Genomic DNA, 18,441 nt, shown 5'->3' with positions numbered 1-18,441 from the left:
TATTGAGGCAATCAACAATGACAAATAGTATTGGTTTGCATGATAATAAATGGTGTCTTGCCTTAAATAACCTCTACAACTTGCTTTGTTTGGGCTCAACAATGACATACAATTAAGTACGCATGTTGAAATTATACAGTTTAATGACCTGGACACATATACATCCATGAAACTATCACAACAATCAAGAAGAGGATCTCTGCCGTAACCCTGAATTTTGCTTATGCCTTTTTGTAATCAATCCTCCCTCAATATCCATTCCCAAGCAAATGCAGATATCCTCTGCATCACTATATATCTGCATGCATTTTAATAATTTTTAATAAATGGAATCATACAGTATCTAATCTTTGTCTGAATTCTTTCGGCACAATTTTGAGGATTGTCAGTATTATCGCATGTATTAATAGTTTGCTCCTCTTTATTGCTGAGTAGTAGTCCATTGTATGGATATACCACATTTCATTTATCCATTCACCTGATGATGGACATCTGGGTTGTTTCCAGTTTTAGGCCATTACAAATAAAGCTGCTATGAACATTCCTGTACAAGTCTTTGTGTGGACATGTGTTTTCAGTTCTTCTGGGAAAATACCTATGATTGCGATTGCTGGGTCATACGGTAAGTGTATGTTTAACTTTATAAAAAAAAAGCCAAATTATTTTTAAAGTGACTGTACAATTTTCATGTTCTACCAGCAAAGTTGTGGAGTTCCAGTTGTTCTAAATACTTTCCAAAGCATAGTATGGTCACTCTGTTTTAATTTTAGCCATTCCAATGTGTGTATGTGTAGTGGTATCTCATTGTGGTTTTAATTAATTTTCCTTTTTAAAAGATATTTTCAAGTTTCTATTGGATATTGGTATTCTTTTGCACAGTATCTGTTCAAATATCTTTCCCATTTTTTAAGTGGGTTGTTTGTCTCACTGAGTTGTAAGAGTTCTTAATTTAGTATGGACAAAAAGTTTTTTTTTCTGATATACGTGCTGTGAATATATTTCCCCAGATTGTGGCTTACATTTTTGTTTTCAAAGCAAAATGTTGAAGTCCAATTTATTAATTTTTTTTATTCTGTGGTTGATGTGTTTTTGTGTTCTAATAAACATTTTCCTACCCTAAGGTCACAAAGATTTTCTACTGTGCTTTTTGTTTAGTACTTTTGGGTTGTGCATTTAAGTCTATGATAGATATTGAGTTAATATTTCTATTTGGTATGAGGTAAGGGTCAATAATCATTTGTTACAATACAGATAACCTATCCTGGAGATACAGCACCATTTGTTGAAGACTTTTATTTTGTCATTAAACTTTCCTTGGTACCTCTGTCAAAAATTCAACTGACTATATTCATATGGGTTTAATTCTGCTCCATTCATTCTTACGTTTATCATTTCACCAATACCAAAGTGTCTTCATTAATGAAGCTTTATTACCATATTACATTAAAAAATTGCTTTGCTTGCTCTGTGTTTTTGAATTACTATAGCATATTGATTTTTAAATATTAACCTGGATCCCATATGTCTATTTTATTAAGTGATTAGATATCATAATTATTTTGTAGACCCTGTATTTTTTTACAAGAATAAGCATATCATCTGCAAATAACAGTTTTACTTCTTCATCTGATATCTGTGCCCTTTTTTCTTTTACTTTATCGCAGTGACTGGGTCCTCCAGTACGGTGTTGAATAGAAATAAAAACAGGCATTCTTCTTATTATTTTTGTTTTGTATCTTATTTTTGTTTTACAAGCTCTAGCTGGAGGTTTATCAGTTTTATTAGTCTCTTCAAAGAGCCAAATTTTAGGTTATTGAATTTTTCATTTGATTTCTATTTCATTAATATCTGCTCTTTTATTTATTTATTTATTTTTGCTTTCTTCCTCATCTGAAACTTAATGTGCTCTTCTTTCTTTAGTTTCTTAAGGGAGCAGCATACTATCAATACATTGATTTTATATCTTTTTCTTTTCTTACATAAGTATTTAAGGCTACACACTTTTCCCTACCATTGTTTTACCTTCATCCTACTAATTTTATTTATTTTTAAGTTTTCACTCAGTGCAAAATATTTTCTAATTTTCTTTGTAATTTTATTTGTCCCAGGGCTCATTTCATAGTATTCTGTTTAATTCTCGTATAACTGATCACTTCCAGTGTATCTTTATATTGTTGATTCCCAACTAAATTTTTCTGTTTAGAAAGCATGCTCTATATTACTTTGAATCTTTTAGTTGTTTTGACAAGTGTTTTAAGGTTCAGGATATGGCACATCTTGATGAATCTTCCATGTCTTCTTGAATAATAAGTTTATTCTGGCATTTAAGTAGAAGTTGTCTTCTGTATTTCTATTGTTGTAGTTTCCACTTGTTAAATCAATTTGTAAGAGTGAAATGTTGAAGCTCCCAGCTGATATTGTGGATTGGACTATTTCTCCTTTATTTTCTTCCAAGTATCTTGAAACTCAGTAATTATGTAAATAGGCATTTAGGATTGCTACTTTTCTTGATGACTTGACTCTCCATCATTATGTAATGATACACCTTTTTATTCCTGATAATATTCCTTGCATTGAAGTCTTTGTTAGATATTAATATAATCACTCCAGCTTTCTTATGATTAGTGCTTATATCTTGTGCCAGAAAGAGATAGACCCTGTTAACATTTCTGCTTAGCCATTTAACAAAGTTGTTGATAATGTCTTTTGATGCATAAAATTTTAAATTTTGATGAAGTCCAGTTTATCCATTTTTTAACTTTGTTGCCATATCTCATCATTTGTTGCCATACCAAAAGACATGAAGATTTAGCCCTATGTTTTCTTCTAGGAATTTTTAGCTCTCTATTTAAGTCATAGTTGATATTTGTATATAGCGTGAGGTAGAGATCCAACTTCATTTTTCTGCTTGTGGAAATACAGTTTTCCCAGCACCATTTGTTGAAGAGTCTACTGTTTTCACATTGAATGGACTTGGCACCCTTATCAAGAATCAGTTGGTAATAAATGAATAGGTTTATTTCTGTTCCATTGGTCTGTAGGTCTATCTATTTTGATTACTGGAGCTTTGTAGTATGTTTTGAAATTGGGAAGTATGAGTCCTCTGGCTTTGTTCTTCTTTTTCAAGATTGTGTTTTGGCTGTTCAGGGCCACTTGCAATTTACTATGAACTGAGGAATGGCTTTTCAATTTCTTTAAAACAAAAGCTGTTGGAATTTTTATAGGGATTGCATTGAATATCTAGATTGCTTTGGGTAATGTTGAAATCTTAATATTAAGTCTTCCTACCATGACCACAGAATGACTTTCTATTTATTTAGGTTTCCTGTAGTTTCTTTCAGCAATGTTTTGTAGTTTTTAGTATACAAGTATTTCACCTCCTTTTTTCTAGTTTGGTTTTATTGTTTGATTATTCCCTTTATTATGTGTTTTCTTGCCTCTTTCTCATGCCTAGTAATCTTTGTGTAGATTCCAAACACTGTGATTTTACCTTATTTGGTATTGCATATTTTTGTATTCCTGTGAATTTTGTCTTCTTTTTTTCACATGCAATTAATACATTATTGAAAACAATTTGATCATTTCATGTCTTGCTTTTCTAATCTGATTGGTGTTTCTGGTTCAGTATTCAGTCTAAAGCTGATCATTTTCCACTGCTTTCCTAAGTGCTCCACCCAATGCCTTTTGAATATGAATTTTCTATTCTGGTTATTGGGAACAGACACTGTTCCTTAGCCTGAGTGATTGCCAAGCACCCTTTCCTATAAAGTTATCAAAGTTGATGGTCCTTTCCCCAGATTCAGGTAGCTTCCTCAGACACATATGCTGATTTCTGTTATATAATCAAGTGAGATGTTCTACTCATCTCCAGAGTTCTCTGTCTCCACAGTATCTCTTTTCTGGTTCACAGGAAGAACACTAGCTGCATTCGTCTTCTTGGACTTCAGCTTTGTCTCTTCAGTTCAGGGAAGAACTCAGCTCCACCTCAGTTCCCTTTGCCATAATTTAGAAACTCACTGAAAGCAATAATCTACAACAGTTGTAGAGCTCATATATCAATATTTTGTTTCCTCTATGTCCCTTGGGATCACTGTCCCTTGTGGTTTGATGTCCAGTTTCTTGAAAACCATTTTCCATGTCTTTCTATGGTTATTATGTTTCAGTTGTTTCAGGCAAAATGGTAAATCATTTCCTTTATTCTATCTGGTCACTGTTCTCTTCAGGCTAAAGAAATTCTTTTAGCCTTACTTGTACTGCAGGGTTATTGTCTACAATGTCTCTAAATTGTATTACCAAATGTCTTTTTTTACCTTTCACGTTTTTTAAATAAACTTTATTTTTTAGTCAGTTTTGGGTTCAAAGCAAATTTGAATGTAAGGTACAGAGATTTTCCATATGTCCCCTGGCCCCACTCCTGCTTAACCTCCACCACTCAACATCCCTCAGCAGAGTGATACATTTGTTGTAATTGATGAATCTACAATGAATGAAATATCATTATCACCCAAAGTCCATGGTTTACATTAGGATTCACTCTTGGTGTTGCACATTCTGTGGCTTTTTGGACAAATGTGTAATGACATATGTTTACAATTATAGTATCATACAGTGTAGCTACACTACCCTAAAATTTCTCTGCTTTCCACCTATTCATTCTTCTTTATCCCCAAGCCACTGATCTTTTTACTGTCTCCATAGTTTTGCCTTTTCCTGAATGTTATATTGTTGGAATCATACAGTGTGTAGCCTTTTCAGATTGACTTCCTTCACTTAGTAGTATTTCTTTTTAGCACTGAATAATATTCCACTGCCTTCTAGCAGTTATTGCTTCTAGTGTGAAGTGAGCTGCTACTCATACTTCTTCCCTCTCGCACCTTGCATTTAATGTGTCATCTTTTTTACTCCATAGCATTTAGATTATCTTTACTCGGGGTTTATAGCAGTTTGACTATGTTGTGTGTAGGGGTGGAGGTTTTGTACATTTCATGTTGGTGTTTGCAGAGTTTTTTGGATTATTCATTTATGTCTTTTGTTAAATTCTAGGCTTTTGGGTCATATATGTCATTTATTGTTTTCTGCATTATTCTCTCTGTCTTCCCTTTTTGGTTATCAATTACACATATGTTACACCAATTTATATTGGCCCAGGGGTCACATGAAGCTCTACTCATTTTTTAATTAAGTTGAAATTCATATAACATAAAGCCATTTTAAAGTGGATAATTCAGTGGCATTTACACGGTGCTGTGCAACCACCACCTCTACCTAGTTCCCAAACATTTTAATCACCTCAAAAAGAAACTCTGTGCTTATTAAGTGGTTACTCCCTATTTTTCTCTACCTTCAGCCCCTGACAACTACCAGTCTGCCTTCTGTCTCTATTCTGGATATTTAATACAAATGAAAAGATACAATATGTGTCATTTTTTCTCTGGCTTCTTTCACTTAGCCTAATGTTTCAAGATTTAACCACATTGTAGCATGTATCAATATGTCATTCCTTTTTATGGTTGAATAATATTGCATTTTTTTTTATACTTTATACACAGGCAATCCTCTGTTTACCTTTCTGAGCAGTTTTCAAACTATTTAGCACAGTGCCTGCACAATTTTACAGTGCTGCTAATAATATATAAGGGTAACTATTCTCAACAACACTTGTTATTTTCCTTTAAAAAAATTATTGCTATCCTTGTGTGTGAAGTAGTGTCTCAGTATTGACTTGCATTTCCCAAATGACTAATGATGTTGAGCATTTTTTCCTGTACTTGGTGGCCACTTGTATATCTTCAGAAAAATGTCTAGGCAAGTCTTCTGTTCATTTTTTAAATTGGGTTTTCTTTCTTTTTGTTGTTGAGTTCTAAGGGCTATTTACATATTCTTTATACTCAGACCTTAGCACGTGTATGATTTGCAAATGTTTATCTATTCTCAGAGAGTTTTTTCACTTTCTTAATAATGTCCATTTGTGCACAGAAGTTTTATATTTTGATGAAGTTCAGTTTATTTTCTTTTTTATTGCTGATGCTTTTGGTGTCATTTCTAAAAAACCATTATGGAATCTAAAATTGTGAAAAATTTACCCCTTTCATTTTTTTCAAAGAGGTCATTGATGATTTGAGGTAAGTTCTTGAAAACAGTATGAGTTAGGGGTCCAAATGTATTCTTGGCATGTGGCTATCTGGTTGTCACAGGACTTTTCACTGAAGAGACTGTTCTTTCCCCCTTGCGTGATCTTGTCATCCTTGTTGAAAATCAGTTCGCCACTGATGTCTGTGGCTATTTCTGGACTCTCAGTTCTATTCCATTAGTGTACCTTCTCTCCTTTTCTAGTACTACACTGTTTTGATTACTGTAGCTTTGTAGGGAGTTTTGAAATTTAGAAGTGTGAGTACTCTAGGTTTGCTTTTTTCAAAACTGTGTTCTATATTTTAGGCCCCTTGCAATTCCATGTGAATTTGAGGATCATCATTCCCTCTCTTCAAAACAGACCTGACGGATTTTGATACAGGATACATTGATCTATAGGTTCCTTTGGATTGTATAGTCATCTTCACAATATTGTCTTCCACTTCTCCAACATAGGGTGTCTTTCCATTTATGTAGGTCTTCTTTTATTTCTTACAACAGTGTTTTATAATTTTAATTTTACAAGTCTTCAACCTTCTTGCTTCAATTTACATCTAGATTTTTTGTGGATTATCATGTAAATATAATTACTTCTCTAATTTTCTTTTGGGATTTTTCACTGCTAGTGTATAGACATAACCACTTTTTGTGTGTTGATCTTGTATCCTGCAACTTTGCTGAATTCCTTTATTAGCTCTAGTACCATGTGTATATGTGTATTCACAGGTTTCTCTCTCTCTCTCCCTGTGTGTGTGTGTGTGTGTATACATACACACAATCATGTCATCTACAATTAGTTTACTTTTTCTTTTATAATTCAGATGCCTTTTATTTTTCTTGCCTAATTGCTCTCTCTAGAACTTTCTTTAGGACATCCTTACCTTGTTCTTGATCTTAGGGGGAAAGCTTTCAATATTTCGCTATTGAAGATGATGTTAGCCTTGGGTTTTTCATAAAAGCCCTTTATCAGATTGAATTTTTTTTCATTTTGTTCCTAGTTGTTGAATGTTTTTATGATGAAAATTTTGGATTTTGTCAAATTCTTTTACTGCATCAATTGAGATGACCATGTAGTTTTTTTTTCCCCCTTCTATTTGTATAGTATATTACTTTGATTGGTTTTTATATGTTTAGCCACCTTTGCAGTTCCTGGGATATATCCCACTTGATTATGGTGAATAATACTTTAATATAGTGCTGGAAGTTGCTTGTTAGTATTTTGTTGAGGATGTTTGCATCTGCATTCTAGAGATATTGACATTTATTTCCTTGTCTTAGTAATAACTCTATCTGGCTTTGATGTCAGGGCAATGCTGATATCACAGATTGATTAGAAAGTGTTTCCTCCTCTTCTGTTTTTGAAAGAGTTTGAGAAGAATTGGTTTAATTCTTCTTTTACTGTTTGGTAGTATTCACCAGTGAAGCCATCTCACCCTGAGATTTTCACTATTGGAGGTTTTCAGTTACTAGCTCAATATCTTTACTTGTTATAGATTTCTTCAGATTTTCTATTTCTTCTTCAGTCAGTTTTTGTAACACATGTGTTTCCAGGTATTTTTCATTTTTTTTCTAGCTTACCTAATTTGGTGGCATATAATTTTTCTTAAAATTGGCTTATTCTTTTTATTTCTGTAAGTTTGGTAGTAATGTTCCATCTTTCTTTCTGACTCTGGAAATTTCTGTCTTCTCTCTTTTTCTCAATCTACCTAAAGATTTGTCAATCCTTTTAGTCTTTATAAAAATCAACTTCTGTTTTCCTTGCTTTTCTCTATTTTTAAAATTCTGTCATTAATATTCACTTTAATCTTTAAAAAATTTTTCTTCCTTCTGCTATCTGTAGATTTAGTTTATTGCTTTCTCATCCCTTCAGGTGTAAAGTTATGTTATTGATTTAAGATCTTTCTTTTTTTTCAATATAGGCATTTACTACTAATAAATGTTCCTCTGCTTTCACTTAATCTCATATGGTTTGGTGTGTTATGCTTTCATTCTAATACATCTCAATATGTTTTCCAATTTCCCTTTTGATATCTTCTTTATCTTCTTGGCCTTTTAAGAATGTGTTGTTTAATTTCCACATATTTGTGAACATTCCACTTTTCCTTATGTTACTGATTTCTTCAGTAGCTTCATTCTGTTGTGATTTGTATGATATCATTCTTTTTAAATTTATGAAGAATTGTCTTGTGTCCTAAAATATTATCTATCCTAGAAAATATTCCATGTGTACTTGATAAAAATGGGTATTCTGTTGCTATGAGTGAAGTGTTCTATATATGTCTCTTAATTTAGTTGGTTTATAGTGTTGTCAAGTCCTCTATTTCCTTATTGATCCTCTGTCTAGAAACTCTATTCATTATTGGAAGAGAGGTAATGAAATCTCCAAGTATTACCGTAGAGCTATGTCTCCCTCTGTTCTGCCAGTGTTTGCTTTATATATTTTCTGTACCTGTTGTTTGGTGTGTATATTTTTATAATTGTTATATCTTCTTGGTGATTTGATCCTTTTAGGAATATGTAATTTCCTTTTCCTCTTATAACAGTTTCTGACTTAAAGTCTATTTAATCTGAATTAGTGCCAGCTCTTTTTTCATTACAGTTTCCATGGAATATCTTTTTCCACTTTTTCACTTTCAACCTAATTGTTTCATTTGGTCTAAAGTGAGTCTCTTCCAGATTGCATATAGTTGGATCATAAATATTCATTCTGCCAGTTTCTGTCTTCTGATTGTAGAATTTAATCCATTTACATTAAAAGTAATTACTGATAAGGAAGGACTTATTTCTGCCATTTTACTATTTCCTATATGTTGATTGTTTTTTAGAGTTCTTTCAAAGTTAATTCTGAGAGTTTTTGCTTGATTATTTTCAAGTTTCTTTAGTTGGGACTGTCATTTGGAGCTGCCAGTATCTTTGCTGATGTTACTCTATTCAATTTTTTTAAACTCTTATTTCTCTTTCTTCTACACAATGGACAGTTTCTATAGGTATGTCTTTGTATTTACTGACATATTCTACTTCTGTCTTTATTCTGCTATTAAACACATCCAGTTTTGTTTTGTTTTGTTATTTACTTCAAATATTTTACTTTTGGGGTCTAGAATTTTCAGTTGTTGTGCTTTATAGTTTCCATCTCTCTGATAAGATTTTTCAATCAGTTTACTTATTATGATAATTCACTCCTTTATGTCTTTGAATACATTTATGCTAGCTGCTTTAAAGTCCTTATCTGCTAATTACCACGCCTCTGTTATTTTGAATGTTTTATTGATGTTTTTTCTCTTGACTATGAGTTAGTTTTCTGTGTCTTTGAAAATCTAATAATTTTTATTATATGCTAAACTTTATTGGTAGTGCTATGTAGAGTCTTCTGGCTTATTTTTGCTCTGAAGAGTGTTTATTATTTAGTCTAATAATATGCTAGATTCAAAATCTAAACTGTCTCTCCCATTGTAGGCACCATCTTCTCAGTTTGTTCAGCTTTCCAACTCTTTCTGGTTTTGAACTTCTTGCAATATCATTGACTAATGTGAAGGTCTCACATCAGCCAGTGATCTGCATGGAGTTTATATGAGATTTTAGAGTTCTTGCTTCTGTTTCTACCTGTTTCCTTGAATTTCTCCCATTACTTTCTATATCTTCTGGTGGCCTAGAAGTCTGTCCTCTCATTTTTTGTAACCAAGTAGACATAATTTTTGCTTCAGTTTTAGCCACCCATGCACCACATAGCGTGGTGAGTACCCACTGCTGAAATATATAATAATACTTTTACCCATTTACCTGTCTTTGCTACCTCTTCAAGGCTGTCAAATAGTGTATGTTTCCTCTTTGCAGATGTTATAAGTGTTTTCTGCAGATTGATTAATTCAATATAAGCTAGAATTAGAATTCTTGGCCACTTGATTTTTAGCATTGTGGACATTGACTTTGGTACATTATTTTTTGTTTAATATTGTATAAGTCTTATTGCTTATTTTCTCTATTTGTTTTCTCTTATAAAAGTCTTACCTGCCTCACAACCAGGAAAAAATTCTCTAATAATTTATTTTATTAATTTCAAATTTTGTTCCTTTACTCTCAGGTCCATAAAATAAGGGTACATACCGTGTGTGTGTGTGTGTGTGTGTGTGTGTGTGTGTGTGTGTGTGTATACGTACACATATATATACTTATAATGTATGGTGCATATATACACACACCTACATTTGTATGTATATATACATATATGTACATACACACGAATATATATATCTTTTAAAGGGTCCTCGTTTTTGTTTTACTGTTTGTGGTAATTAATGTCTTGGTGTGTAGAGAGGGTAAACCACCTTCTTTTTTCTTTTTAGAAGTTGTCCATTTTAAATTGATTTGTCAAGTTATATAAAATAAAACTGTAGTTGAAGTTTTATTTATGAGTGCAGTGCAGGTGTAGATTAATTTGATTAAAATTTACATTTTTACATTAACAGCATAAAGTTGGATTTTTAAAAATCCAGTCTGAGAATCTGTCCAATGATAGGCTATTTTAACAGATTCACAGTATTGCAAATTGTATCTGTGAGATTCATGCACATTTTTGTGATTATAACACAATTTTTAAAAATTTTCTTTTTATATAATCTATTTTATGAATATATCAAGTAGTATATATCTGTTTTATTGTTGGTTGAAATTGCTTCCTACTTCTCAGTTTTTCTACTATGACAAACAATGGTGTTGTGAATATTTTTGTTTGTATATCCTAGGTCTTTAGCTAATATTGGATCATAAGATGAGCAATTCATTAAAATATGTCAGATTGGGTTAATACAAAAAATTTAGAAAACACTTTTACAACGCAATGTAGGACAGATCCTGTCTATATCTATGCCAATTCTTGGCATAACCAAACTTTAAATATTTGCAATCTGATGATTATGTAATGCATCACATTTTTTATTATGGTAAAATATACATAAGATTTAACCTTTTAAGCATATTGAAAGGTACAAATTAGTGACATTAAGCACATTCACATTGTTGTGTAAGCGTCAACACCATCCATCTCCAGAACTTTTACATCTTCCCAAACTGAAATTCTATACCTATTAAACGCTAGCTCCCCATTCTGCCCTCCCTTCAGTCCCTGACAACCACCCTTCTTCTTTCTGTCCCTGTAAATTTGACGACTACTCTAGGTACCTCATGTAAATGAGATCATGTGGCATTTGTCCTTTTGTGATTGGCTTACTTCACTTGGCATCTATGTTGTAATATGTGTCAGAATTTCCTTCCTTTTGCAGGCTAAATACTATTCTGTTGTGTATGTGTGTGTATATGTATCACATTCCCACCTCCAGCATGTGTAGTATGTGACCATCACACATTTTCATACCATTCCACAGTACTTTTTATAATTTCACATTCCCGCATTAACATCACATTAGGTGACCCAGCACTAATGTACCGCATTTTCGTTGTCCACATGTGTATGCCATGTTTTCTTTATCCATTTGTCTGTCAGTGGACATAGGGTTGCTTCCACCTCTTGGCTATTGTGGATAATGCTGCACTGAACATGGGTGTGCAGATATCTCTTCGAGATCCTACTTTTAGTTCTTTTGGATAAATACTGTATTAGGTTGGGCCGCCATAACAAAATTCCATATACTGGATGGCTTAAACAAATTTTTTTTTCACAATTCTGGAGGCTGGAAGCCCAAGTTCAAGGTGCTGGTGATTCGTTTCTGATGAGTTCTCTCTTGGCTTGCAGATGGCATAATGGGCCACCTTCTCATTTTGTCCTCACATGGCCTTTCCTTGGTTCAAGTGTGCAGAAAAAGTTTCGATTTTGATGTAGTCCAATTTAATTATTTGTCTTTTGTCCTCATGCTTTCAGTGTCACATAAAAAATCATTGTAAAATCTAATGTCATAAAGCTTTTTCCTATGTTTTCTTCCAAGAATTTCATGGTTTTAGCTCTTATGTTTTGGCCTTTGATCCATTTTGAGTTAATTTTTGTATATATGGTGTAAGGTGAGTCCAGCCTCATTCATTTTCAAGTGGATATCCAGTTTGCTCAACCATTTGTTGAAAAGACTGTCCTTTCCTCATTGAATGATATTGGTATCCTTGTTAAAAATTATTTGGGAGTTTATTTCTATTTTTTTTGTCTGTAATTCTGTCTTTATGTCAGTACCAGACCACTGAAATTACTGTAGCTTTGTAGTACTTAAATCAGCAAGTGTGAGATGTCCAACTTTGTTATTCTTTTACAAAATTGTTTTGGCTATTCTGAGTCCCTTGAGATTTCACATGAGTTTTATGATGAATTTTTTTATCTCTGAAAACGCCACCACTGGGATTTTGATAGAGCTTTCATAGAAGCTAGAGATTTCATAGATAGAGATTTCATGGATAGTTAGTAGTACTGACATCTTAACAATATTAAATATTAAATGAACATGGGATGTCTTTCCATTTGTGTCTTTGATTTCTCTCAGCAATTTTTGGTAGTTTTCAGTACACAAGAATTTGCCTCCTTGGTTAAGTTTTTCCTATTATTTTCTGTCCTTTTCTCATTGATTTATATGAATTGTGTGTGTTTTCTGAATGGTAGTCCTCTGTTGGTTATATAGCTGCAACTATTTCCTAGTTTTCTTGCTTGACTATTGTTACTATTGTTACTTTAAGTTCTTAATTTTAATACCACATGTATCAATTATTTTCTATTATGGCTAGTCACTTCCCTTTTTAAGGAATTATTCCTTATCCAAAATTCATTAAGATATTTTCCTGTATTTACTTATTTCTTCATGTGTCGATACCAATCAGTCACCAATGCTTCCTTCTCTTCTTATTGAAATAATCAAGTTTTAATCAGGCTGCTCTCATAACTGTAGCTGGGAGATGTTCTACTCACTGAGACTCAGACCTGGAAGAAAAGTTCACTAATTTTGTACTTTAAGTTTAAATAACATTTTAGCATTTTTCCTCAATTCCACTTAAAAGAGAACAAAATATTTCAGGTTATATCCTAGGAGAGAGTGCTACAGATAAGGGCTCTGTGGTATAACATGTACTATATTATGAAGGTTTTTTAAATTATAAGAACATTTATTAGCATATCATTATTTATTTAAACTTTGGTTTAGATGATTTTATACCAGTATCAGTTCTGTTTGTAACAGTCATGTATAAAGTCTGTGTGTAAAGACTGCATGCAGGTTTCTCTTTTCCATATGTAATGATTTGACACTTTCAATACATTTGCTAAATCTTTCCATATTTGTGCATCAAGAAATATTAATATGTGTTTTGAGAGAAAGCGTACCATGATCACACACCTTTGAGAAATATTATATCATTAGAATTTTACCACATACATTTTCACTTTAAACACTCTTCTTATTACTGCAGCAAATAAATCTATTTAACTTTGTTTACCAATTTTTTTTTCCATCTGGAACATTAATTCCCAAATAAAATGTCTATTAAAACTTGAGGAACTCTGTGGAACCTAGAATGGAAAATACTTTTTCTGAGTGACGGTTAAGATATTTCCCAATTTGAAAAAATATATTTTAAAAAGATAAGAAATTAAATAATATAATATGACCCAGATCCAGTCAGTGACATGTATTATTAAATCATGGTGCTAGAAAAAGAATCTTTTTTGATGGCCCATGATACCCATGCCTTAGATGTGCTGTTACTGACATCTTTGTGATCCCTTGGCTGACCACATCTGCAATAGGTTAGTCAGAGACTCCAACCCAATTAGGGGCTGATGGCATCCCATGACCTTGATGCCCGCCCCCCCCCACCAGTGGAAGAGGTGAGTAGAGGCAGCAACCCCGCAATGCACAGGGTTACGCATTTATTGAGTGCCCATCACATGCTGGGTGCCTTTTCATCTAAGTCATCTGGTTTCAGTCCTCACAATAATGCTATGACTTGATTGTTACTGTACCTGTTTTACAAATAAGGAAACTAGAACTAAGAGAATTGACTACTTTGCCCAGGATCCCAAAGTTAATCAATGGCAGAGAATGTATTTGACTTTGGTTTCTTCCTGCCTTTCTTTACTTTCCATCATGCAGAGGGAGCAGTGGTGACGTATTCATGGTATACACTGTCCTTATGTTAGGGATGACCAAACTGAGTTACGTTCTAGGCTAAGTAATTTTTCCAGAATTACACCTTTAGCCCATGATAGAAATAGGATTTGAAATCAGAGGATTGTTAGAAATGATCTGCAAGTCCTTCCCATGTTTGGGGCTATCTTTATACATCTAAATCGTGGTTACTATGGACCATCTGGTAGTCACATTTGGTTCTTGACCCCTTGTGGCTTCTTCTGTAACTTACAGGATGGCCCAGTCAGCCTTCTAATGTCAACATCGTGTGGTCAGTAAAACTGCTTTAGGTCACAGTCTTGGTTTAAGCTGGATTAGAGTGAAAACTTAAAACTTTTCACTTACATGAGGCATTTAGAGGAGTCAAACGCATAGAAACAAATTGTGGAATGGTGGCTGCTAGGAGCTAGGAGAGGGGGAATGAGGAGATCTTTAATGGGTATAGAGTTGCAGTTTTTCCCAGATGCAGAAGTTCTGGAGATTAGTTGTACAATGATTTGCATACATTTAACACTACTGAACTGTACACTTAAAAATGGTTAAAATGGCAAATTTTATGCTATGTGCATTTTACCACAATTAAAAACAAAAAGAAAAAAAAGAACCTTCTTTGAAAATTTATCCTCCATATAAAGTTAATTTACGTGGCATTAGGAAACCGTTACTTATTAACTTATTTTTTATTCACAGTGATCTGCAGCCCTGGATCTTATAACTCCCGTGATGGAATTCACTGCCTTCAGTGCAATAGCAGCTTGGTGTTTGGAGCAAAAGCATGTTTATAGGCCATTATTTTGAGCTCTTCGGTGGTTTGTTAAACACAAAAGCATATTTTTGAAATATTACTACATAATAAATCACTATTATGCCAAAATTAAATATATTAGATATTACCAAAATATGGTGTCATCATTTTAATTGAAACACGGTATGTCTAAATGCCTTATATACAGAACATCCAGTAATCTTTATTCATTAGTGCCAGACCTACATATGACTCCAAAGTATTTCTTGGATCACTGTTTTTAAAATAGGTTCAAATATACTATATTGGGTTAGCCCAAAAGATTTTTTTATGATTTTTCAAAAATAGCCCATTCTATCGTTATTATATGTTGACTAATCTCAGGCCACCATATTCTTCCACAATCATTTTAATTTCAGCCTGTTTCATTCCTTTGTTTTAATTTTATGGGATTCTATTCCTTCCAGTTTGACCTTTCATAGCTCAAAGTCACTGCAAGTCTTATTATTGCAATTTTTAGCCACTTTAGTTTAAGACCTAGTCCCAAACACACTATGAGTTTTTAATATACTTCAATGTGGTGATCTTAAGCTTTTCAGTTGCAAGTCCCTCAAATTACCTTTTTGACATTTTAGAATGGAGTAATCATTGTATGTGCCTAAATTAACATTTGAGCTTTCACAATGTGGAGAGAAAGAGAAACTAAGCAGTTTCTTTCCCCAGCAGCACCGGTAGGGGTGAGAATCAAGCAGTTGTTTCACTTCCTTCACTATTACAGTGTTCTGTGTCAGATACCACTGCTGCGACCGCCTAATACTTACTCTCTCACCCTGGGATGTTGTGTTTGAATATGAAAAACTACCAAAAATTTAAATATTAATTACCAGGAAAATACATGAGTAAATCACAAAATTAGTAGCTTCTCAGTTTTCTAATTACTGTTTTAATTATATTCGTATCCACTTTACACTCTCTTGGAACGTTCCCTGTTTTTCTCTTCATATTTCCTTTCTGGAGACGTGAACACATGTAAATGGAAAATGCACACGGATTGGATCTGGGCACAGGTGTGCAGCACACTGGACAGGAGAGGCATGTACTCACATGGAGGCTCTGCATGGCTTTTTGAAAGTGTCCAGTAAATACATTAGCTTCTCCGTCAACCTATGGACAAACGTTACTCTGGAATTCTCACACAAATAAGAGAGGGAAGGGAAATGACATTTCTTTGTTAGCCCTGTTGATCTTTCTTTAACAATCCCTTTGGACTTTCCTAATCATGACGTAATTGTTTTCATATATTTTTGAGAGGTTTTTCAAGAGCCGTCTTCCCACTATTAAGTCACGTATTTTTGCTGTTTTACTGTTTGGGTGAGTTATTGTTCCTCTAGCACGTGCTTTCTGTAACTAGTAAAAGACCTATTAAGTCTCCATCTGTAAAAGTAGTGCAAGCTTCTAAAGTTTTCCAGATTTCTTAATTTAATAATAAGATGAATTGGAGTACATATTCTTTCCTTTGTACTCCCTAAGTTTGGATTACTTTCTTCCTATTATTTAAAAGCCCAGAGGAATTTAATTTCTGATACATCCTTCTGAGGCGTGATCAGTACTAGCCCCCTAGCTGGTCAGCTGGGAAGGCAGCGGCAGGGGTGACATGGTGATGATGGGCACTGGAGATCAGAAGAGACGGGTAATCTGGAATGAGAAGAGACAAGTGACAGGAGAATGAATGGAGCCAGTCACGGACTTTCAGCATGTGAAGGCAGACCAGAAATGAGGCCACACAAATTCCAGGGGGCAGAACAGGTCAGATTTAAAAGTCCAGGCAAAAAGAACAGCTGGTAGAAATTTAAGCAGAGGATGAGCTAGGAGAAGAAAGAGAAGTGTTAATTCTTTTTCTTGGTTCTCAAAGTGAAATGTTCTTGGCTCTGTTTTACCACATATCACGTTTATTTTAGTTGGTTGTGTGTCTGTCTTCCACATTCAATTATACTAGTGTATTCCTAGGTTCCTAGTCATCTTCAAAGCACATAGTTATGTGCTTAATAATTTTTAAACTAATAGATTATTAAAGTCCCGTGAGTATAAATAATAACTAAGATAAAAGTTGCTTCTGTTATATTAATAGATAGGTTGTGGAATGTTGAAAGTTGTTTTAAGCAATTGACAATATGTATGATAAAAACTATAAACTAATCCCTAAGAGAGATTGTTGTCATAAGACAGTTACAGGTGTTCATTATTTTTGTTTATATCAAAATAATATCTTACATTTATATAGTGCCTTAATTTTAACAAAACATTTTTTTCTTAATTACACAATCTGACATTTACTTTGACCTGTGAACTTATGGGAAATATGGTTCCCATTTTGTATTTTATCAATTAGATTTTTTTCTCATTATAGGTGTGTAATATGTATTCATTTGGCAATATGTAAAAAGAGTCTTAACAAGTTTGGTCCAGTAATTTCACTTAAAGGGCACTATCCAAAGGAAGCAAATTAGAGATCAGGTGAAATATTCCATCCAATGGTACTAATAATGAAAATGGAATTAACAGAAATTACCTGCAAAAATGAAATGGTTAAATAAATTATGCTGTTTCCATATGGTAGAATGTTATGTAGTATTGTTTAGAGTTTTAAAACAAATAAACCAAAATGTTAATAGTGGTCATGCTATGTGATAGGGTCCTGTGTGAGGATTTTTGATACCCTCTGTTTTCCAAGTCTTCTACAGTGAAATGAATTACTTTGGAAAATCTTGGAAGCAGTAAACATACTTTGACAAATGACAAGAGTAGCCATTTGGGGAAGACATTGTTGCTCACTCTCCAGTATCAATTCGCCCCCCTTCTTCCCAACAGAGCACCAAGTTTGTTTACTCCAGAGACCTATCCTTCTTAGCCAGTCAGCACGTGACTTTTTTTTGGCTGCCACTTTGTTGAAACCATGAGGTGAACACCCTGAGGATGAAGCCCACGCTGAGGACCCCAAGTGGAGACATGGAAAGAGCTGGCACTTGATGATGCTGCTGAATCACTATCCTTATTGTGTCTGAATCCCAGCCTGCCCTGGACTCCCCAGTTCTGTGAGATAGGAAAGTTCCTTTCGTTAAAGCAAGTTAGGTTTTCTGCAGCTAAAAGCATCCTAATTGGTAGAGAGTTCATTACAGGAGATAGGTAAAATAGAGGAAATTAGAAGTAGGGGGAAAATACCACTTACAGTTTCATAACCCAGATATCAGCAATGTTAACATTTTGGTAAATTTCCTACTTTTGTGTGATTTTTTATTCATGTTATATGTTTTATTCATGTATATGCAGTCAGTATTTCCCTTAATATATATTTTCCATACCATCTTATACACCTCACTAACATAATTTTAATGATTATTACATATGATACATTTCAGCAAAATTACTATAGTATGGTTAATCATTTCTAATTGT

General features: G+C 33.5%; 1 protein-coding gene across 4 annotated transcripts in view; it reads left to right on the top strand.

Moving 5' to 3' along the window:
- ZPBP (zona pellucida binding protein) overlaps nucleotides 1–18,156 on the top strand; it is a 96,347-nt gene extending 78,191 nt beyond the window's left edge. For 2 of the 4 annotated variants that reach the window (XM_082400530.1, XM_082400528.1), the window contains one exon: nucleotides 14,934–18,156. In XM_082400530.1, coding sequence (XP_082256656.1) covers nucleotides 14,934–15,028 — 95 coding nt within the window. In that variant the 3' untranslated portion in view covers nucleotides 15,029–18,156. Of the gene's footprint in view, nucleotides 1–507; nucleotides 10,251–14,933 lie in introns of those variants that run through there. The other 2 variants (XR_014247037.1, XM_082400529.1) reach the window with 2 other exon arrangements.
- Nucleotides 18,157–18,441: the final 285 nt, after the last annotated feature.

The sequence above is a fragment of the Balaenoptera borealis genome, assembly GCF_965194805.1.
Source record: "Balaenoptera borealis genome assembly, chromosome: 7".
Lineage (NCBI taxonomy): Eukaryota > Metazoa > Chordata > Mammalia > Artiodactyla > Balaenopteridae > Balaenoptera > Balaenoptera borealis.
This window is presented reverse-complemented; position numbering and strand designations above follow the sequence as displayed.